This window comes from Balaenoptera borealis (genome assembly GCF_965194805.1).
Source record: "Balaenoptera borealis genome assembly, chromosome: 15".
In the NCBI taxonomy this organism is placed as follows: Eukaryota; Metazoa; Chordata; class Mammalia; order Artiodactyla; family Balaenopteridae; genus Balaenoptera; species Balaenoptera borealis.
Genome location: NC_138871.1, coordinates 65,996,225 through 66,019,261, shown reverse-complemented (window position 1 = coordinate 66,019,261; position 23,037 = coordinate 65,996,225). Strand labels below are relative to the sequence as shown.

At 35.4% G+C, this 23,037-nt stretch overlaps 1 protein-coding gene across 1 annotated transcript in view; it reads left to right on the top strand.

Moving 5' to 3' along the window:
- BIRC6 (baculoviral IAP repeat containing 6) overlaps window positions 1-23,037 on the top strand; it is a 299,805-nt gene that overhangs the window by 122,076 nt on the left and 154,692 nt on the right. Inside the window, 10 exon segments of the mRNA XM_082356671.1 lie at window positions 5,829-6,016; window positions 6,859-7,182; window positions 7,421-7,520; window positions 9,790-10,004; window positions 10,340-10,548; window positions 10,897-11,243; window positions 17,300-17,519; window positions 18,035-18,168; window positions 18,919-19,056; window positions 20,467-20,594. Of these exon segments, the coding sequence (XP_082212797.1) occupies window positions 5,829-6,016; window positions 6,859-7,182; window positions 7,421-7,520; window positions 9,790-10,004; window positions 10,340-10,548; window positions 10,897-11,243; window positions 17,300-17,519; window positions 18,035-18,168; window positions 18,919-19,056; window positions 20,467-20,594 (2,003 nt within the window).

The following is a 23,037-nucleotide window of genomic DNA, read 5'->3' as shown; positions in this document are numbered from 1 at the left end:
TTCATAGTATCATCTAATTTTCAATACTTAATTAAATTTTTCTGAATATCATAATAATAACTTTCTACATTTGGCTTGTTTGGATCAAGATATGTCATCTTCATTCTTTTTTTTAATATAAATTTATTTATTTTATTTATTTTATTTTTGGCTGTGTTGGGTCTTCATTGCTGTGCGCGGGCCTTCTCTAGTTGTGGCGAGTGGGGGCTACTCTTTGTTGTGGTGTGCGGGTTTCTTATTGCAGTGGCTTCTCTTGTTGCGGAGCATGGGCTCTAGGCACGTGGGCTTCAGTAGTTGTGGCACGCGGGCTCAGTAGTTGTGGCTCGTGGGCTTTAGAGCACAGGCTCAGTAGTTGGGGTGCATGGGCTTAGTTGCTCCGCGGCATGTGGGATCTTTCTGGATCAGGGCTTGAACCCATGTCCCCTGCATTGGCAGGTGGATTCTTAACCACTGCGCCACCAGGGAAGCCCCCATCTTCATTCTTGAAGAGTATTTCACATGTTATAGAATTGTAAGCCAGCTATTATTTCTTCTAGTTATTTAAAGGTAATCTTTCATTTTACTTTACTCTGTTTTTGTTAGACATCACTTGTCAATCTTATTATTCCTTTTTTAATGTCATTGTCAGTTTTCAAGGTGTTTTTGAGATTCATACTCTCTCCCTTCCCCCCTCCCTCCTTCATTTCTCCCCTTCACCCCCTTTCTCTCTGTTTTCAGCATTTTTCTATGATTTCCTACATGTGGTTTCAGTTGTATTTATCCTGGTTGGGATTCACAGGGCTTCTTGAATGCTTACTTCGTATCTTCCATCAGCTTTAGAAAGATCTCAGCCATTAACTGTTGAAACGCTGCTTCTGCCCTGTTTTTTATCTTCTCTCTTTTTGTGTCTCCAATTTCATGTATGTTACACTTCATCACTATAACTGACATAATTTCAACTTTTAAATCTCTTCTTTTACTATGGGTATTTTCTTCTAATTCATCTTACGTTTACTGTTTCTCTCTTCTGATGTGTAATCATTTGTGGGGGAGAAGCTATCTTTCCTTCACTCTACTGCAGTGTCACCTCTCTTCAGAATTATGTGTTTGCTATCTGTGTGGGTCATTTCTGTTCCTTTGGTCAGTTTATCTAGCCTTATGCCAATACCTCATTGTCTTAATTACTGTAACTTTATGTTAAGTCTTAAAATCTGCTAGTACAAATCTACCAACTTTTTTTCTTTTTTTGGTAGATTTAGAAAATTTATATATGAAGTTTTCACAGTGTTGTGCAGTCATTACCACTAATTCCAGAGTGTTTTAATCACTCCAGAAAGAAACCCTGTAGCCATTAACAGTCACTCCCAATTCCCCTCTCCCCCATCTCCTAGCAATCACTAATCTGTTTTGAGTCTCTATGGATTTGCCTACCCTGGACATTTCACATAAATGTGGAATCATATAGTATATGACCTTTTTGTCTGGGTTCTTTCACTTGGTTTAATATTTTCAAGGTTTGTCCATTTAGCATGTCTAAGTACATCATTTTTGTAGCTGAATAATATTCCATTTTATGATTTACCACTTAAAAATTTTTTTGGATATACCACATTTCGTTTATCTGCTCAGCAGTTAATGGACATTTGGGTTGTTTCCTCTTTTTGGCTATTAAGAAAAATACTGCTGTGAACATTTTTGTGTTAAGTGTTCATTGTGATGTATATTTTCACTTTTCTTGAGTGTATACCTAGGAGTGTAATCCACCAACATTCTTTTTCTTAAAGATGCTCTTTCATAAAGATTCTGGGTCTTTTGTATTTCCATTTTTTCCAGCTTTATTGAAATATAAATGACATATAACAATGAGCAAGTTTAAGGTGTACAGTGTGTTGTTTTGAAAAATTTATATATTGTAAAATGATTACCTCCATAGCATTAGCTAATACCTTCATCACGTCACAGAATTACTATTTCTTTTTTGTGGTGAGAACATTTAAGATTTACTCTCTTTGTAACTTTCAAGTATATAATGCAGTATTATGATCTCTAATCAATGTGCTGTACATTAGATCTCAGTAATTCCATTTAAATTTTAGAATTGGATTGATAATTTATACTCAAAAAACTTATTGTATTTTAATATGAGGTTTGAATATAAGTCAGTTTGGGAGGATTGACATCTTAACATTAAGACTTTCAGTCCATTAACATGGTAATGTTCTTTAGTATATATTTATGCTAAGTTAGGTATTCCATTTATCTTGGTGATGTCTTATAGTTCTTGGTGCACTAGAAGTTTTGCACATCCTTTTTAGATTTGTACCTAGCTGTTTGATTTTTTATGCTGTTATAAGTGCTATTCTTCTTAATTTTATTTCCAGGTTTTTCTTGCTGGTCTATAGAAGTATAATTGATCTGTGTATATTAATCTCATACCTGGTGACACTGCTATATTAACTTATTAATTCTTGTAGATTGTACATTCTTAGGGATTTTAAATATACACAATTACATCATCTGTTAATAAAGAGATTTTTACTTTGTTGTTTTTCTAGTTGTTATATCTTTTATTTCTTTTTCTTGCTCTATCATGCTTCCTAGGACTACCTGCATTTATACTGAATAGAAATGGTGATAGTAGTCATCTTTGTCTTGTTCTCACCTCTTTTTTTTTATATATTTAGTTTTAAGGCTCTTAGTATAAAAACAGAAAATGATATTGAAAACTCAGACTCTGCAAAAGATTTAAAAATTAGTTTTGTAGTAGCAGGATGACTTATTTTTCTTGGGTTGTTTATGTCTCTTATGTGTTTCTTGTGACTTAGCTCATTTTCCTTTAAATATTATTTGGGCATTAGATTTTTAAAATACACATGGTTAATATTGAAAAATCACTTAAATTACCCCAAAGTACAAGTACAACATAAATGCCTTAGTAAGTCTAATAATTTACCCTCTAGAGTTGGAATGAACTGCTGTTGCTTTGGTGGACCACTTGATGGAGCAAATGGATTTCATTTTGCAGCACACAACTTATATGAGTTATGATTGCTCTTTCTTTGACCAAGCTTATATAGTTGAATTTGTGCAGGTTAAATGAGATGTATGATGGCTACACTGTAATGATCAAGGTTTTTTTTTAAGTTGAGGAAATTTTTAATTGTAAGAGGCTGTGCACAGTTTTGTTGTTATTTCAATCTTGTGATTATAGCTTAGTTTTTAAAAATAGTTTATTTGAATTCTGGCATAATACAGTCATTGTTAGATGTTAAGATAGGCTGTCAGATTACCTTTTTTCTCCCCTTTTCAGGTATTTATGAGCAAATTACTTCCCTCAATTTTATTTTATTTATTTTTATTTTTATTGGAGTATAGTTGATTTAAAATGTTGTGTTAGTTTCTGCCATATACTTCCCCCAATTTTAAATTTATTTATTTATTTATTTATTTATTTTTGGCTGTGTTGGGTCTTCGTTTCTGTGCGAGGGCTATCTCTAGTTGTGGCAAGCGGGGGCCACTCTTCATCGCAGTGCGTGGGCCTCTCACTATCGCGGCCTCTCTTGTTGCAGAGCACAGGCTCCAGTCATGCAGGCTCAGTAGTTGTGGCTCACGGGCCTAGTTGCTCCGCGGCATGTGGGATCCTCCCAGACCAGGGCTCGAACCTGTGTCCCCTGCATTGGCAGGCAGATTCTCAACCACTGCGCCACCAGGGAAGCCCTTCCCTCAATTTTAGATACATTATCTGTAAAATGGGGTAACATATTACTTACTCATGTGCCATTGCAAAGTTTAAGTGAGTTGATGTAAGTTCCATGCTTAGCACTATGCCTCACGTTAGGTTTGATTTCACACAGCCCTTGGTTCTAACCCTAGTTCTACCATTAGGTAGCTCTACAGGGTAACTTCTCTGAGCCATTCTTTACTTAATCAACTAAAGACCAGAATCATAGTACCTGCCCTTCAGGGTTCATTTGTTGAATGTAGTAATTAACTAAAACAGTGTAAGGTAGTAGGTAATACACACTAAACATTTGTTATTATTGTAGCAGTTATCTTTCCTTAATATAAGTAAGTCTTTCTCTTACTTCACTTAGTATAATAATCTCCAGGTCCATTCATGTTGCTGCAAATGGCATTATTTCATTCTTTTTCATGGATGAGTAGTATTCCATTGTATATATGTACCACATCTTCTTTATCCATTCATCTGTTGATGGACATTTAGTTTGCTTCCATGTCTTGGCTATTGTAAATAGCGCAGCCATGAACATTGGGGTGCACGTATGTTTTCAAATTAGAGTTTTCTCTGGGTATATGTCCAGGAGTGGGATTGCTGAATCATATGGCAATTCTATTTTTAGTTTTTTAAGGAATCTACATACTGTTTTCCATAGTGGCTGCACCAATTTATATTCCCACCAACAGTGTAGGAGTAGGAGGGTTCCCTTTTCTCCACACCCTCTCCAGCATTTGTTATTTGTAGACTTTTTGATGATGGCCATTCTGACCAGTGTGAGGTGGTACCTCATTGTAGTTTTGTTTTGCATTTCTCTAATTATTAGTGATGTTGAACATCTTTTCTTGTGCCTATTGGCCATCTGTATGTCTTCTTTGGAGAAATGTCTATTTAGGTCTTCTGCCCATTTTTTGATTGGGTTGTTTGTTTTTTTGTTATTGAATTGTATGAGCTGTTTGTATATTTTGGAAATTAAGCCCTTGTTTATCACATCGTTTGCAAATATTTTCTCATAGGTTGTCTTTTTGTTTTGTGTATGGTTTCCTTTGCTGTGCAAAAGCCTATAAGTTTGTTTAGGTCCCATTTGTTTATTTTTGCTTTTATTTCTATTGCCATGGGAGACATTGGTACGATTTATGTCAGAGAATGTTTTGCCTGTGATCTCTTCTGGGAGTTTTATGGTGTCATGTCTTACATTTAAGTCTTTCAGCCATTTTGAGTTTATTTTTGTGTATGGTGTGAGGGTGTGTTCTAACTTCATTGATTTACATGGGGCTGTCCAGCTTTCCCAACACCACTTGCTGAAGAGACTGTCTTTTCTCCATTGTATGTTCTTGCCTCCTTTGTCAAAGATTAATCATGTTAGTTTATGAAATTAAGTTTTTATTTCAGCTTTTTCCAAAATGTTTTACACAGATACTGGTAAATATATAATGGGAAAAAAGTTCTTTTATACTGTATATTTGAATAACATTGGAAAGGGGAGTAAAAAAATTTTAACTTCGTGCTATTTCATAGTCCTGTAATGATGGTAATGTTCATGGGTAAGCAGTATGTGCCAGACTTATTTGACTGTGCATCTGACATGCTTCTCTTCTTCTTAGTGTTCTGAGGAGCATATGGTAGGAAACATTGCTTTGCATGTTCTTTGTGGGCAAGATTCTCTTTCCAGGCTATGGTTTAAATGAGGAAATAGGTGTCGTCAGTCTTGTTAAATGATGTTCTTGTAGTTGAAAGTTGTTTGAGCTTTTTATGGGAGGGAGAAGAAGGTGGTGTTGCTGTAAGAAACTTAGTAAAGGAAACTCAGCCTATTTCTTACGCTCAAATTGTGTAAGAGTTTAGCCATATTAAATGAAATTTCTTCCATGCTGACAGTATTTTTAAACTGAAAAGCATACTAATTTTTCTTTGATCAAAAGTCATTCCTGGATCCCTTATACTTGAATACTATTATTATCGATATACTTTTACCATTAAGATTTCCTCTAAAGAGTCTTATTTTTTAAAGGAAAATTAACTGTAGTTTTAGTGTGAAAGTAGTATATACTTTGTATATGTTTCTCTGTGAACCTTTTCTTCATCCTGTTTTTTTCCCCCCCTTGTCTTATGCCAGTGAGTTCCTTCGGGGTTACTCCTGCAGTAGGTGGACTATCATCTGGGACAGTTGGGGAAGCTTCGACAGCCCTGAGTTCAGCAGCCCAGGTAGCTTTGCAGTCTCTCTCTCATGCAATGGCTTCAGCCGAGCAACAGCTACAGGTGCTGCAAGAGAAACAGCAGCAGCTTTTGAAGCTTCAGCAACAGGTTGGAGACTATTTGGCTCTTTGTTCATGCTGTCTCTAAACTTCAAAAGCTGAAAAAATACTGTAAAAATGACCATTATTTTTGTAAAGGAAATTAGGTTGACCAATCTGAGCTAATCGTTTTCTACAAAAATTGAGGTAACATCTTTGTGATATACTTAAATTTTTAAAACTTATATAAATTCATTTTCTTTGATACATATCTGGGGGAATATAATTGATATTTTCTTTGCAGTCTTTAAGTAAATTCCATTCTTTACTCTGTTTATAAACATTCTTGGTCAAACGTAAGAGTTAAAAAGTTACTATTTTAATGGATTGAAAAACCTAAAACAACATTTTCAAGACCAATTAAATTAATGTGAAATAAAATTTAGTAATAATAGCAGACGTTTTGGAAACTTCATTGTGGTCTAAATGCAACCTATACAATTCCAGGTGACAAATTGTATCAGGTTAGGCAACATGAGAATCCATTTCCTGTTTATATTTTGTTTTGAGGGGAACTTTGTTTCCTTATTTACATTTAATTGTTCTGGTTCCTTTCCGCCTTTGCTTTGACAAATTCCTATTTCCCAAATACTCAGGAAAGTTTATATCAGATATTTAAGGAAGTGTGTGTGTATGTGTGTGTGTATATTATACACACACACATACACACACACATATATATAACATAGAAGTACTCCATTCATGTTGAGTCCATTTTTTACTTAATTTCATTTTTATTGAACTAGGATCCAGTTAATCATGTGTATTTTCACAATATATACCCACGTAGTATTCCCCACAATTTAGGTAGGCAGGATTAGTCTATATTTGTTGCTTTTACTTCTTTTACAGAAAGCAAAGCTGGAAGCCAAGTTACATCAGACAACAGCTGCAGCAGCTGCAGCAGCATCAGCAGCATCAGCAGTAGGTCCTGTTCACAACTCTGTGCCTTCCAACCCAGTGGCAGCCCCTGGATTCTTCATTCATCCATCTGATGTTATTCCACCCACTCCAAAAACAACACCACTTTTTATGACTCCACCACTCACCCCACCCAATGAAGCAGTTTCCGTTGTGATTAATGCCGAACTTGCACAGCTTTTCCCAGGCTCAGTTATTGATCCCCCAACAGTCAATCTTGCTGCACATAACAAAAATTCCAACAAGTCCAGAATGGTAAATTACTATATTTTAAACAGGTGTTCGCTTAGACATTTAAAAATATTTTGATGTATACGCTAACTTTAGAAAGCAAAGTTTTATTATGTTAACTTGTTATATCAAATTAGATTATTTTATTTAATGTTACAGAATATACGTCAGGAAATGGGACTTGTTAACTTTATATTATGGTTATTAGTTTTTATAGAGCAAGAGTGATATCAATATAGAGTTATACTTTTTTCTTTTCTAGAATCCACTTGGCTCTGGTCTAGCCCTTGCAATTTCTCATGCTTCACATTTTCTTCAGCCTCCACCTCACCAGTCCATTATTATAGAACGAATGCATTCAGGTAATCTTTGATTTTCTTAAAATATTTTTTTTGCCTTGTCTGCTGGCCCTTTGAAGACTTAATATTTTGTAGTTTGATTTTCCTGTGCGAATAAATCACATCTGCTCTTGGGAAAGTGCTTTTTACCAAGAATAAGCATTACATAAGGCTCAAGCTGTGTGCTTACCAAGTTGAATGGAAGAGTGCTGCTGAGTGGTTTCATTAAATCTGTCCAAACAGTGGATTTCATCTGTATAAGAATCTCACCTGGGACTTCCCTGCTGGTGCAGTGGTTGAGAATCCGCCTGCCAATGCAGGGGACACAGGTTCAAGCCCTGGTCTGGGAAGATCCCACATGCTGTGGAGCAGCTAAGCCCGTGCACCACAACTACTGAGCCTGCGCTCTAGAGCCCGCGAGCCACAACTGTTGAAGCCCGCGTGCCTAGAGCCCGTGCTCCGCAACAAGAGAAGCCACTGCAATGAGAAGCCCGCGCACCGCAACGAAGAGTAGCCCCCACTCACCGCAGCTAGAGAAAAGCCCACACGCAGCAACGAAGACCTAACGCAGTCAAAAATAAATTAATTAATTTAAAAAAAAAACTCATCTGTTGAGCTGTGGTTGGCATAAATATCTGTCTTTATTGTAGCTGCTCAATTACCATTACACTAAAAATTATGCTTAAAGAAGTATTAAGACTAGCATTCTAATGTTGGAACCATTTTTTGAGAATAGCTGACAGAATTACTGCTAATTAAAATAACTGAGTAGGATTACTAGCATTTCATGGTCTCTGGATAGTTCAAATTTTACTTAGGCTTGTACCATGCTTATATGCTAGAGACCTATGATCAGGATAGGTGCTTTTAATTAGAGCATGTTTACTAATACACTGTAGGCAATATTTGCCTTATTATCCTACCAAATGTTATTTCTGGGCTTGAGCAGCAGCAGAATTTAACAGTCCTTAGGTGTGTTTTATAGGAGGAATTAACATGAATATAGTGCATACTGTATCACTTTTCATCATATGAAGAGTTGAACCGTATTTGCTTTATTGCAGTGGGTTGTTTCCTCTTTGGAAGAGAGAGTTTTAAAAAAATAAAGTGTTACATGCTGTTTTCTGCCCAACTAATCATTCATTGGTAACAATAATTAGTGTTCATGGCATATAGAGTGAAATTCGTTGTTGTCCAGTCTTTATGAAATGTGAGCAATTGTTTACACTATGATTTGGTTTTCTATCTGTGGACTCGACTGTGGCACGTAAGCCCCCTAAAGGGGAGAATTATGTTTTTTTGTTCAGTAGTCTTTCTGTTTAGGAAAATACTGGTAACTGCCTTGTTTTCCTTAAAATGGCTCTATGGAGATGGCTCTAGTCCTACAAGTTAAATTTAGTTGGGTTCCTTCACTGTAAAATGTAACTGGTAGGGTTACTATCTGCCCCTAATGCAATAAAGAAGAAATTAGGATTTTATTCATGCCTACTGTTTCACTAATTGAGCTTATTCCTGAAATGTGTGTGAGTTGAGAGGTGCAAATCTGCTCCTCTGTTTCTCTCAGATCATTCTTTTGTTAATATATGAGCTTACACATAAAAGACATACTGTCTCTTTAGTGTGGCCCTTAATTAAGAGTAAGCCTTCTACTTCATTTGGTACTAGCTGAGGAGACAGTGATGTGTCAATATGGGAGGGAAGCATTGTTTGAGATAAGTTTTATCTGTCTCCATTGGAGGACCTTCCTCAGAGATTTTTTAGTGTGGTAATAATGACTGCATGTGATTTCAGCCTTACGCTTGTCCTTTACATCGTAACCCCAATGTAAGATGCAACTCCAAAAGATGTTAAATAAAACTTAAGAAAACCAAAATCAAATAATAAAATTTGGTATCAGTAATAAATACATTTAGTTGTAAAATTAAAAGAAAACAAGACCAAATGACTGAAAGAAGAACCGATAGGTACTTCATTGAATTAATCTGTATTTTTGCTGATTTACCTTTTTTTGTTCTAAAGTTTTAAAATAAGCTTATATGTACAGTTGATTGCCTTCATAGTAACAAACTTATTCTTGTATATTTTTTACTTAAATCTTGGGGTTCAAACTAATATAAATTGAGGTTTTAGACAGTTTTTGAATGAGAATTATTAACGTTTCTTCTTACTTGTTTGTAGTTTAGTAAGTTGATTTCATATTTTAAGATGAATGTTCCAGATTGTTTCAGAGTGTGTCTTTTGGTTAATTGATACATGGTATTTTGTGTCAGCTGTTGCTCTCTATCTCTCATAGGAGCAAGGAGATTTGTGACCTTGGATTTTGGTAGACCAATACTGTTGACAGACGTATTGATTCCCACTTGTGGAGACTTGGCCTCCTTGTCAATTGACATTTGGACATTAGGAGAAGAGGTTGATGGGAGGCGATTGGTAGTGGCAACAGATATAAGCACCCATTCACTAATTCTTCATGATTTGATACCACCTCCAGTGTGTAGATTCATGAAGGTAAAGAACTTCAAGAAAATGAATTGATATGCTTTCCATGTTTCTGATAAGTTATGAAAAATATTCAGACATATAATTTAAAAGTATCCTTATAGCACAGGGAACCATATTCAATATCCTGTGGTAAACCATAATGGAAAAATTATGTATAACTGAATCACTTTGCTGTACAGCAGAAATTAACACAACATTGTAATTCAACTACACTGCGATTAAAAAATAAAAACAAAAGTATCTTTTTATAATTTATAATATAATTATCTTTTAAAATACATGACTCAGATTTTTCTTGTGGTAGATGGGTGGTTATGTATATTTATAAGTTTTCATTTCAGATCACTGTCATTGGACGTTATGGAAGTACAAATGCCAGAGCTAAAATCCCATTAGGATTTTACTATGGTCATACCTATATCTTGCCTTGGGAGAGTGAACTGAAATTAATGCATGATCCTCTGAGGGGAGAGGGAGAATCTGCAAACCAACCAGAAATTGACCAGCATTTAACAATGATGGTTGCTCTACAGGAGGATATACAGTGCAGGTTAGTAGAAAATTGCAATATATTTTAGTCTTACTGAAACCCTATATTTTCTATAATGTCTCCCACATACGTGTCAAGAAATGACTTTTCATAAGTGTATAGAAAAGAGCAAAAGGCGGTAGGACACTAGCATGTTATAATAATGTTTAATGCATTAATATATTGTGATTAAATAATTCATTCTATTTTTTTTAGTACTTACCAATTGATTAATTGACCAATTGATTAATTCTTTTTAATGGTTGTGTGTTAACTTGTTTTAGAGATTTAATTTTAGTGTATATTCATACATGTATATCACAGAGAACATTGCAGGAATTATTTTGTTTGTTTATTTTTTACTTACAGGTATAACTTGGCTTGTCATCGATTAGAAACTCTTTTGCAAAGTATTGATCTTCCTCCTCTCAACAGTGCTAACAATGCACAGTACTTTTTGCGAAAGCCAGACAAGGCCGTCGAGGAGGACAGCAGAGTCTTTTCTGCCTATCAGGACTGTATTCAGCTACAGCTTCAGCTAAATTTGGCTCATAATGCAGTGCAGAGGCTCAGAGTAGCTCTTGGAGCAAGTAGGAAGATGTTGAATGAAACTTCAGACCCAAAAGATTTAATTCAGACATCTTCCACAGAGCAGTTACGTACTATCATCAGATATTTATTGGACACTTTGCTCAGCCTTCTTCACTCTTCCAATGGTTTGTATTTGACTTAAGTACTTTAAAAGGCCGGAAATATATTTGATGTGATTTTCTTGCATGTTTTGTTGTATTAATATTTCCTGGGTTCTGTTTATTTTTGTATCCTTTCTGATGTATTTATGTAATGTGTTTTTAGGTTAATTCATTTTTTCCCCTTATCTTTGTTTTTCTTAAATAGATTTTTTTTTTTAATTTTTGAATTTTACTTTATTTTTTTATACAGCAGGTTCTTATTAGTTATCCATTTTATACACATCAGTGTATACATGTCAATCCCAATCACCCAATTCATCACACCCCCCCATCCCCCCGCCGCTTTCCCCCCTTGGTGTCCGTACGTTTGTTCTCTACATCTGTGTCTCTATTTCTCCCCTGCAAACTGGTTCATCTGTACGATTTCTCTAGGTTCCACATATATGCGATAATATACGATATTTGTTGTTCTCTTTCTTACTTACTTCACTCTGTATGACAGTCTCTAGATCCATCCACGTCTCTACAAATGACCCAATTTTGTTCCTTTTTATGACTGAGGAATATTCCATTGTATATATGTACCACATCTTCTTTACCCATTCTTCTGTTGATGGGCATTTAGGTTGCTTCCATGACCTGGCTATTGTAAATAGTGCTGCAGTGAACATTGGGGTGCATGTGTCTTTTTGAATTATGGTTTTCTCTGGGTATATGCCCAGTAGTGGGATTGCTGGATCATATGGTAATTCTATTTTTAGTTTTTTAAGGAACCTCCATATTGTTCTCCATAGTGGCTGTATCAATTTACATTCCCACCAACAGTGCAAGAGGGTTCCCTTTTCTCCACACCCTCTCCAGCATTTGTTGTTTGTAGATTTTCTGATGATGCCCATTCAAACTGGTGTGAGGTGACACCTCATTGTAGTGTTGATTTGCATTTCTCTAATAATTAGTGATGTTGAGCAGCTTTTCATGTGCTTCTTGGCCATCTGTATGGCTTCTTTGGAGAAATGTCTATTTAGAAGATTGTCTTCTGCCCATTTTTGGATTGGGTTGTTTGTTTCTTTAATATTGAGCTGCATGAGCTGTTTATATATTTTGGAGATTAATCCTTTGTCCGTTGATTCGTTTGCAAATATTTTCTCCCATTCTGAGGGTTGTCTTTTCGTCTTGTTTATGGTTTCCTTTGCTGTGCAAAAGCTTTGAAGTTTCATTAGGTCCCATTTGTTTATTTTTGTTTTTATTTCCATTACTCTAGGAGGTGGATCAAAAAAGATCTTGCTGTGATTGATGTCAAAGAGTGTTCTTCCTATGTTTCCCACTAAGAGTTTTATAGTGTCCGGTCTTACATTTAGGTCTCGAATCCATTTTGAGTTTATTTTTGTGTATGGTGTTAGGGAGTGTTCTCATTTCATTCTTTTACATGTAGCTGTCCAGTTTTCCCAGCACCACTTATTGAAGAGATTGTCTTTTCTCATTGTATATTCTTGCCTCCTTTGTCATAGATTAGTTGACCATAGGCGCATGGGTTTATCTCTGGGCTTTCTATCGTGTTCCATTGATCTATGTTTCTGTTTTTGTGCCAATACTATATTGTCTTGATTACTGTAGCTTTATAGTATAGTCTGAAGTCAGGGAGTCTGAGTCGTCCAGCTCTGGTTTTTTCCCTCAAGACTGCTTTGGCTATTCGGGGTCTTTTGTGTCTCCATACAGATTTTAAGATTTTTTGTTCTAGTTCCGTAAAAAATGCCATTGGTAATTTGATAGGGATTGCATTGAATCTGTAGATTGCTTTGGGTAGTATTGTCATTTTCACAATATTGATTCTTCCAATCCAAGAACATGGTATATCTCTCCATCTGTTGGTATCATCTTTAATTTCTTTCATCAGTGTCTTATAGTTTTCTGCATACAGGTCTTTTGTCTCCCTAGGTAGGTTCATTCCTAGGTATTTTATTCTCTTTGTTGCAGTGGTAAATGGGAGTGTTTCCTTAATTTCTCTTTCAGATTTTTCATCATTAGTGTATGGGAATGCAAGAGATTTCTGTGCATTAATTTTGTATCCTGCAACTTTACCAAATTCATTGATTAGCTCTAGTAGTTTTCTGGTGGCATCTTTAGGATTCTCTATGTATAGTATCATGTCATTTGCAAACAGTGACAGTTTAACTTCTTCTTTTCCAATTTGTATTCCTTTTATTTGTTTTTCTTCTCTGACTGCCGTGGCTAGGACTTCCAAAACTATGTTGAATAATAGTGGCGAGAGTGGACATCCTTGTCTTGTTCCTGATCTTAGAGGAAATGCTTTCAGGTTTTCACCATTGAGAATGATGTTGGCTGTGGGTTTGTCGTATATGGCCTTTATTATGTTGAGGTAGGTTCCCTCTATGCCCACTTTCTGGAGAGTTTTTATCATAAATGGGTGTTGAATTTTGTCAACAGCTTTTTCTGCATCTATTGAGATGATCATATGGTTTTTATTCTTCAGTTTGTTAATATGGTGTGTCACATTGATTGGTTTGCGTATATTGAAGAATCCTTGGATCCCTGGGATAAATCCCTCTTGATCATGGTGTATGATCCTTTTAATGTGTTGTTGGATTCTGTTTGCTAGTATTTTGTTGAGGATTTTTGCATCTATATTCATCAGTGATATTGGTCTGTAATTTTCTTTTTTTGTAGTATCTTTGTCTGGTTTTGGTATCAGGGTGATGGTGGCCTCATAGAATGAGTTTGGGAGTATTCCTTCCTCCACAATTTTTTGGGAAAGTTTGAGAAGGATGGGTGTTAGGTCTTCTCTAAATGTTTGATAGAATTCACCTGTGAAGCCATCTGGTCCTGGACTTTTGTTTGTTGGAAGATTTTTTTTTTTTTTTTAATTTTTAATTTTATTTATTTATTTATTTATTTTTATTTTTTTGGCTGTGCTGGGTCTTCGTTTCTGTGCGTGGGCTTTCTCCAGTTGTGGCGAGTGGGGGCCACTCTTCATCGCGGTGCGCGGGCCTCATACTGTTGCGGCCTCTCTTGTTGTGGAGCACAGGCTCCAGACGCGCAGGCTCAGCAGCTGTGGCTCACGGGCCCAGCCGCTCCGCGGCATGTGGGATCTTCCCAGACCAGGGCCCGAACCCGTGTCCCCTGCATTGGCAGGCCGACTCTCAACCACTGCGCCGCCAGGGAAGCCCTGTTGGAAGATTTTTAATCACAGTTTCAATTTCATTCCTTGTGATTGGTCTGTTCATATTTTCTGTTTCTTCCTGGTTCAGTCTTGGAAGGTTATACCTTTCTAAGAATTTGTCCATTTCTTCCAGGTTGTCCATTTTATTGGCATAGAGTTGTTTGTAGTAGTCTCTTAGGATGCTTTGTATTTCTGTGGTGTCCGTTGTAACTTCTCCTTTTTCATTTCTGATTTTATTGACTTGAGTCCTCTCCCTCTTTTTCTTGATGAGTCTGGCTAATGGTTTATCAATTTTGTTTATCTCCTCAAAGAACCAGCTTTTAGTTTTATTGATCTTTACTATTACTTTCTTTGTTTCTATTTCATTTATTTGTGCTCTGATCTTTATGATTTCTTTCTTTCTGCTAACTTTGGGTTTTGTTTGTTCTTCTTTCTCTAGTTCATTTAGGTGTAAGGTTAGATTGTTTATTTGAGATTTTTCTTGTTTCTTCAGGTAGGCTTGTACAGCTGTAAGCTTCCCTCTTAGAACTGCTTTTGCTGCATCCCATAGGTTTTGGATCATCGTGTTTTCTTTGTCATTTGTCTCTAGGTATTTTTTGATTTCCTCTTTGATTTCTTCAGTGATCTCTTGGTTATTTAGTAATGTATTGTTTAGCGTCCATGTGTTTGTGTTTTTGAGTTTTTCTCCTTGTAATTCATTTGTAATCTCATAGTGTTGTGGTCAGAAAAGATGCTTGATATGATTTCAATTTTCTTAAATTTACTGAGGCTTGATTTGTGACCCAAGATGTGATCTATCCTGGAGAATGTGCACACTTGACAAGAAAGTGTAATCTGCTGTTTTTGGATGGAATGTCCTATAAATATCAATTAAATCTATCTGGTCTGTTGTGTCATTTAAAGCTTCTGTTTCCTTATTAATTTTCTGTTTGGATGATCTGTCCATTGGTGTAAGTGAGGTGTTAAAGTCCCCCACTATTATTGTGTTACTGTCGATTTCCTCTTTTATAGCTGTTAGCAGTTGCCTTATGTATTGAGGTGCTCCTATGTTGAGTTCATATGTATTTATAATTGTTATATCTTCTTCTTGGAGTGATTCCTTGATCATTATGTAGTGTCCTTCCTTGTCTCTTGTTACATTCTTTATTTTAAAGTCTATTTTATCTGATAATGAGTATTGCTACTCCAGCTTTCTTTTGATTTCCATTTGCGTGGAATATCTTTTTCCATCCCCTCACTTTCAGTCTGAATGTGTCCGTAGGTCTGAAGTGGGTCTCTTGTAGACAGCATATGTATGGGTCTTGTTTTAGTATCCATTCAGCAAGCCTGTGTCTTTTGGTTGGAACATTTAATCCATTCACGTTTAAGGTAATTATCGATATGTATGTTCCTGTGACCATTTTCTTAATTGTTTTGTGTTTGTTTTTGTAGGTCCTTTTCTACTCTTGTGTTTCCCACGTAGAGAAGTTCCTTTAGTATTTGTTATAGAGCTGGTTTGATGGTGCTGAATTCTCTTAGCTTTTGCTTGTCTGTAAAGCTTTAGATTTCTCCATGGAATCTGAATGAGATCCTTGCCAGGTAGAGTAATCTTGGTTGTAGGTTCTTCCCTTTCATCACTTTACATATATCATGCCACTCCCTTTGGCTTGTAGAGTTTCTGCTGAGAAATCAGCTGTTAACCTTATGGGAATTCCATTGTGTGTTATTTGTCGTTTTTCCCTTGCTGCTTTTAATAATTTTTCTTTGTTTTTAATTTTTGCCAATTTGGTTACTGTGTGTCTCGGCGTGTTTCTCCTTGGGTTTATCCTGTATGGGACTCGCTGCGCTTCCTGGACTTGGGTGGCTATTTCATTTCCCATGTTAGGCAAGTTTTCAACTATAATCTCTTCAAATATTTTCTTAGGTCCTTTCTCTCTCTCTTCTCCTTCTGGGACGCCTATAATGCGAATGTTGTTGCGTTTAATGTTGTCCCAGAGGTCTCTTAGGCTGTCTTCATTTCTTTTCATTCTTTTTTCTTTAGTCTGTTCTGCAGCAGTGAATTCCACCATTCTGTCTTCCAGGTCACTTATCTGTTCTTCTGCCTCAGTTATTCTGCTGTTGATTCCTTCTCGTGTAGTTTTCATTTCACTTATTGTATTGTTCATCTTTGTTTGTTCTTTAATTCTTCTAGGTCTTTGTTAAACATTTCTTGCATCTTCTCGATCTTTGCCTCCGTTCTTTTTCCGAGGTCCTGGATCATCTTCACTATCATTATTCTGAATTCTTTTTCTGGAAGGTTGCCTATGTCCACTTCATTTAGTTGTTTTTCTGGGGTGTTATCTTGTTCCTTCATCTGGGACGTAGCCCTCTGCCTTTTCATGTTGTCTCTGTTTCTGTGAATGTGGTTTTTGTTCCACACGCTGCAAGATTGTAGTTCTTCTTGCTTCTGCTGTCTGCCCTCTGGTGGATGAGGCTATCTCTTAAATAGATTTTTGATTATTTTTTTCTTGAGTTTCTGCTATTGATGTGTCACATCATTGTGTTACTGGCAAAATAATAAATAATGTTTGAAAGCGCAACAGTGAAAACTGTTAATAAATTGCTAGTCTAATACAGAAGTGTCATTTTCTAACCAGGAGCTGTTTTTGATCATTATATATGATGTAATGTGTGCGCACACACACACAGCCATCTGATACACCGAACTCCACAAAAAAGAAATATAATTGATATAATTGCTAATTCTTCTTTTCTCCAAGTATTTGACAGTTAAAATTCTACATATAAGGAGTAAATAAATGAATAGGAAAATAAATAGGCCAAAAATTTGCTGGTAATGAAGAAAGCCTATCTAGGGATGCTGATTTTGATACTACAGCGTACTCTTAAATAGGAAATTTTACTGTTTTCTTTCTTGTAATAGGACACTCTGTTCCTGCAGTTTTGCAGAGTACATTCCATGCCCAGGCCTGTGAAGAGCTTTTTAAACACCTGTGCATCAGTGGAACCCCAAAGATACGGTTACATACTGGTCTTCTACTCGTTCAACTCTGTGGTGGTGAAAGATGGTGGGGCCAGTTTCTTTCTAATGTTCTTCAGGAACTGTACAATTCAGAGCAGCTTCTCATCTTTCCACAGGATAGGTAGGTCAGAAAATATTGGAGTAATTTGTTATTAGTGATTTATGCTTCCCGCAATGTTCAGATTTGGAAGTCTTGTGTATATGGATATTGAGTGTGGAGAAATGAAATGAATCATGTCTTCTCACAGTTTGAGGAATGCCCAGTGAAGGGCATATTGAAGAAGATTCTATATGATGTAACTGGACTATATTCTTTAGTTTCCTAACTGAATCTGTGGAGTTTATAGATCTCTGTTTACAAATATTTCCTATCAGATCATGTTACTTTATGTGTCAAATGTATATTTTTGAGTCTGTGATACAGTTCTCTCTACTTGATTCCTTGCAGATAAAATTAGAAAATATAAGCAGTAGCTGAAAAAGAGCTAATTTTAACATTATACTTCCAGATATAAATCTTACTAATAACCAGATATTCTGTCATTACTCTCTTAGATTACAAAGTGAATTATTTTTAAGATGAACACTTAAATTGATTCATATTAGCTATTTTATTTGTATCTTTTTTTTTTTTAGGGTCTTCATGTTACTTTCCTGCATTGGTCAGAGATCACTTAGTAATAGTGGAGTATTAGAAAGCTTACTTAATCTGTTGGATAATTTACTCTCACCTCTTCAGCAGCAGTTACCCATGCATAGGAGGACCGAAGGTATTATTTAAATTAGTGATCTTTAGTAAAAACATAAGATTCCTGTAAATACTGCTTTTATAAAATGACTAGTCTGAAATATTTATTTTACTATTCATTTTGCTGCACACTTTAATATTTTTATGATGTAGACTTTTTAGAATGACCAGCCTTCGTGTGATTGACTGCCATATGGTTACTGCTTTTTTAAAATATGTTACCTTTTCTTTATGTGAATTTTGAACTTGGGAATTGTTGTGGGTATGTTGTTTTTATACTATCATAGTTAAAATCAAACTCTTGTGTTTAAGTTTAAGCTTTAAGGCAGCATTGCTGTTCTGATCATGGATAATGAGCTTCATTTGAGCAAGAAAATTGTTATTGGAATAAAAACTTTAGAACATAGTTTAAAACTTTATGAATTATAACTTGAGAGACTTTTTAAATTTCAGTCACCTGTAAGTCTAAGAATAGCTTCTTATACCTTGTTTTCTAGTTTATAAGTTATTACCTGTTAGATTCAAGCTACACTTATGAATCTGTTTTTGTACCAAGAAGCATTTGTCAAGTCTTCCATTTGATTTGATGTGTTAATTCATTTTTGGCCATAAGTTTCAGTTTTGAGGCTTGCTATAAATAAATATTAGTGTTCATAATTATATGGTGTGTTTTGGATTTATAAAATGTGTTAATTTTATAATTATTTTATCAGACTTCATTAGGATTCTTAGAGTCACCTGATTATTTTTTTCTCCTCACATTTCTATACAGGAGTACTAGATATTCCCATGATCAGTTGGGTTGTTATGCTAGTGTCCAGGTTGTTGGATTATGTGGCAACTGTAGAAGACGAAGCAGCAGCTGCAAAGAAACCTTTGAATGGTAAAGACAGGGAGAGGTTTATGACAGGTATCAGAAGTTTATAATAATCTGTTGGTGGGGATTTTGAGTGACTACCCAGTTTTTCCAGAACTGGCATTGGCCTGGAGATTCCAGCTGTATGTAATTTATGTAAAATATTAATTAACTTTACCAGGAATAACATACATATAGGTGAAGTTTATAAAAAGAAAATCTGTGAAGAGTTACTGTATTTAGTTTAGTATATCATTCCATTTACTATTATAAAATGTTTCTACTAATTAACTACAAATGACTTTTATGCTTAGATATAGAAATTCTCAGATTTTTGCGAGTTGTAATCTTTCTCCATAAGCTTAAAGCACAGAAAATTTTTTAAATGAAAGACAATCAAACTGCAAGACAAATTGTTTTCTTCTCCTCTTCCAAGCTAACAAGACTTTATGAAATAGCTACATCTAATATGTAAATACAGATAGTAAGTGCCGTAAAACTTAGAATTTTATACATTATTAGGATTATAATATTAAAAAAAGATCACTTGAGGTGTTTTATAGGTATAAGATGTTACAGAAAAACCTGAATGAACTTTTTGGCCAGCCCAATAAATCAGTTGTTTATGGTACACATTATGTTTGAAAATAGGGTGGGGAATTCTTTTCATGTACAGGGAATTTTTTTAACAAATGCTATATGTCTCAGTTATAGGATGTAGAATTAAGAGACAATTAAATACAACTACCTGTAAAGTTGGAATGTAACAGATGGTATGGGAGGACTTAGTTTTTATTTACAGTATTCATGTATTATGGAAATACATTGGAAGACATTTTTTTAGGGCTTGAAGAATTTGAATTGACTTGACAAAAGGATAATAGAGAACAGAAAAAGATGTCATTAGGTTAAGCAGACATGAAAAAATCATTGAGGATGGTTAACGTGTGGGATTAAGCCTGAACTGAGCAGAGTGACAAGGAGTCATTTGGACACATTCAAACATGAGAATAAGTAGAGCTACACAGCACAGTGTTTGAACTATCCAACTTTATTTTTGCAGTCATTAAATCAGATTATTGAGTATCCCTTTTTCTGGGTCCCTGCACAAAAAGCATATGAGTTCGAAATAGGCAACAGTGAGCATTTTGTTGTTGTTACAGTTGAGCAACATTATCAAAGTTGTGTTGTACAGAGATCAATTTTAAACAGTTGTGGAGAAAGTTGACTGTTAATGAAAGAATTGGAGGCAGAGAGAACTGTGGTCTTAAAGTCATTTAGGATCTAGGTTAACTTTTCTAAGGTCAAATGTTCTTAGCAATTTCTTTACGATGGTTTCCTTAATTTTTAAAAAAATTGCTTTGTCGTTTTGACACATTTATCATTTTATGTTTTCTGGGTGTGAATAGTACTTTAAAATCACATTTAACAGAATTATTAATGCAACTTTTCCTTGCCCTGTAGGTAACCAGTGGAGTTTTATTAATAATAATCTGCACACCCAGCACATAAATAGGTCTTCCAAAGGCAGCAGTAGCCTTGATAGATTATATTCCAGAAAAATAAGAAAGCAGCTAGTTCATCATAAACAGGTAATTTTCAGTATTTGTTTGTTTGGTTGGTTTGTTTTAATGTTTGAGGCATTGCATGAGATAGACTTGCCATCAGACCTTAGGTATGATATTTAATGAACTACTTAATTTAGGGAAATTATTTGACACTTCTGAGTCTGAGTTTCCTTATTTGTAAGATGGCAACAATATGTAGTTTACAGATTTTTGGTAATGTCCTTTAAACTGTAGGGACTTCTCTGGCGGTCCAGTGGTTAAGACTTCGCCTTCCAATGCAGGGGGTGTGGGTTTAATCCTTGGGAGCTAAGATCCCACATGCCTCACGGCCAAAAAACCAAAACATAAAAAAATAGAAGCAATATTGTAACAAATTCAATAAAGGCTTTAAAAATGGTACACATCAAAAAACAAAAAAAAATGTCTACCTCTTCTCATATCTGTTACTACCATTCTAAGTGCAGCCATCATTTGCCTAGTCAGAAGGCCTATCTGCCTTTGTTCTTTTAAAATCCAATCCATTTTTCATGCTGCCCCTACAGAGTTCTTTTAGATACAAACCTAATCATATCACTCCTTCTTTAAATTATTAGTGGCTTCCAGTTGACCTTTGGATGACGGTCAAACTCCTTAACATGGCTTTAGTATATCTATCATCTGCCCATCTAACTTTCAGGTTTGAATTTTGGTCTAGCCATATTGAATGTGGGTTCCTGGACCACCTACACCAGTTTTTTCATCCAGGATTTTAGTATGTGCTTATCCCCCATCCCTCCCCTCCTTCCCACCAACTACTGAATTTACTGTTTTGCTTGGATAATCTAACTTATTTTTCAGACGTTAGTTCACTTTCACTTCCTCAAAGACGTTTTCCCTGGTTTCTCAGTTAGTATCCCTTAAAATATGTTTCCCATGTACCCTGTATTTTTCCTTTCATTATATTTATCGTACTTTTTTGTTGGGATTCTTTTACTTTATTAACCTGAGTTTATAGCTGATGTCAGATTCTTATGAGCCAGTTCTTTATTTTAATTATATTTTAAAACATGTCTTCCTCCTTGTCTTACAGTATATACAGGAATATGTACTATATCTTTGCTACCCAGTATAGAGCCTAGTGTGTCATCTAAAAATATTTGTATAATTGATTTAAGATGAAATGAGATTTTATAAGAAAGCCTTTAAGATCTGAAAGTGTGTGAAAGCTTTTGGGCTTTTTAAAAAACATGAACTCAGGACTTCCCTGGTGGCACAGTGGTTAAGAATCCGCCTGCCAATGCAGGGCACACGGGTTCAAGCCCTGGTCCGGGAAGATCCCACATGCCACGGAGCAACTAAGCCCGTGCGCCACAACTACTGAGCCTGTGCTCTAGAGCACGCGAGCCACAACTACTGAGCCCACGCGCCACAACTACTGAAGCTCGTGCACCTAGAGCCGGTGCTCCGCAACAAGAGAAGCTACCACAATGAGAAGCCCGTGCACCGCAATGAAGAGTAGCCACCGCTCGCCACAACTAGAGAAAGCCTGCATGCAGCAACGAAGACCCAACGCAGCCAAAAATAAAATAAATTAAAAAAAAAAAGAAAAAAAAATGAACTCAGCAATAAATTATTTATTTTTACTACTGAGTTTTTCAACTATGAGCAACTATTGGCCTTTTGCAAGAAAAATGATGTGAAGCTTTTCCCTCAGCTCCTTTTTCCATTTGAGACTCCTAACTAATTTTAGGTGGTACTAATAATCAGCTAAAATTTCAAATTCAGCTAAAATTTATCGAGCACTTAATGATTATGTTTGCTGTATTTTAGGATATGAAGATGGAAAACAAACCTAGAGAATGATCCAGTGGATTTTTCTTAGCAGTATTTTACTATTTTATGCTTTATTATAAAGGACATTTTGGGGACAGTTAGCAAAACTTAAAAGTGGGGTCTGAGGAATAGTTGGTTGTTAGTAGTGCATGGATGTTACTTCTTTGATTTTAGTGGTTGTATTATGGTTGTGGGAGAAGGGTCTTGTTCCTAGGAAATACACATTAAAGTATTCAGGGGTGACTGGTCATCAGGTTGCCAAATTATTCTCAGATAGTTAGGGAAAAAATATCTTTGTACAGCAATATAAATTATTGATTAAGATTATGGTTGTTTCAAAATAAAGATTATATTTTTTCTTGATTTCAGTTGTATATGTTAATTGTAGAACTTTTGGAACAATTTTCTGAAAATACTGATTTGTTCTTCTCACATTCACATACCATGTATTGATTATTTAATACATGTGCATGCTGCTTTTAATTTATGATACATTTTTCTTCATATATGGAGATGACAGCCAAATGGATATTTCTTTATAATATAATGTTAGTTCTTTTTCTTGCTGATAATAAAAATATGTAGCAACAGTAGAAATTTAGGAAATATTCCTTGAAAAGGTAGATTAAGTTCTTAACTAAACTGTGCATTTATT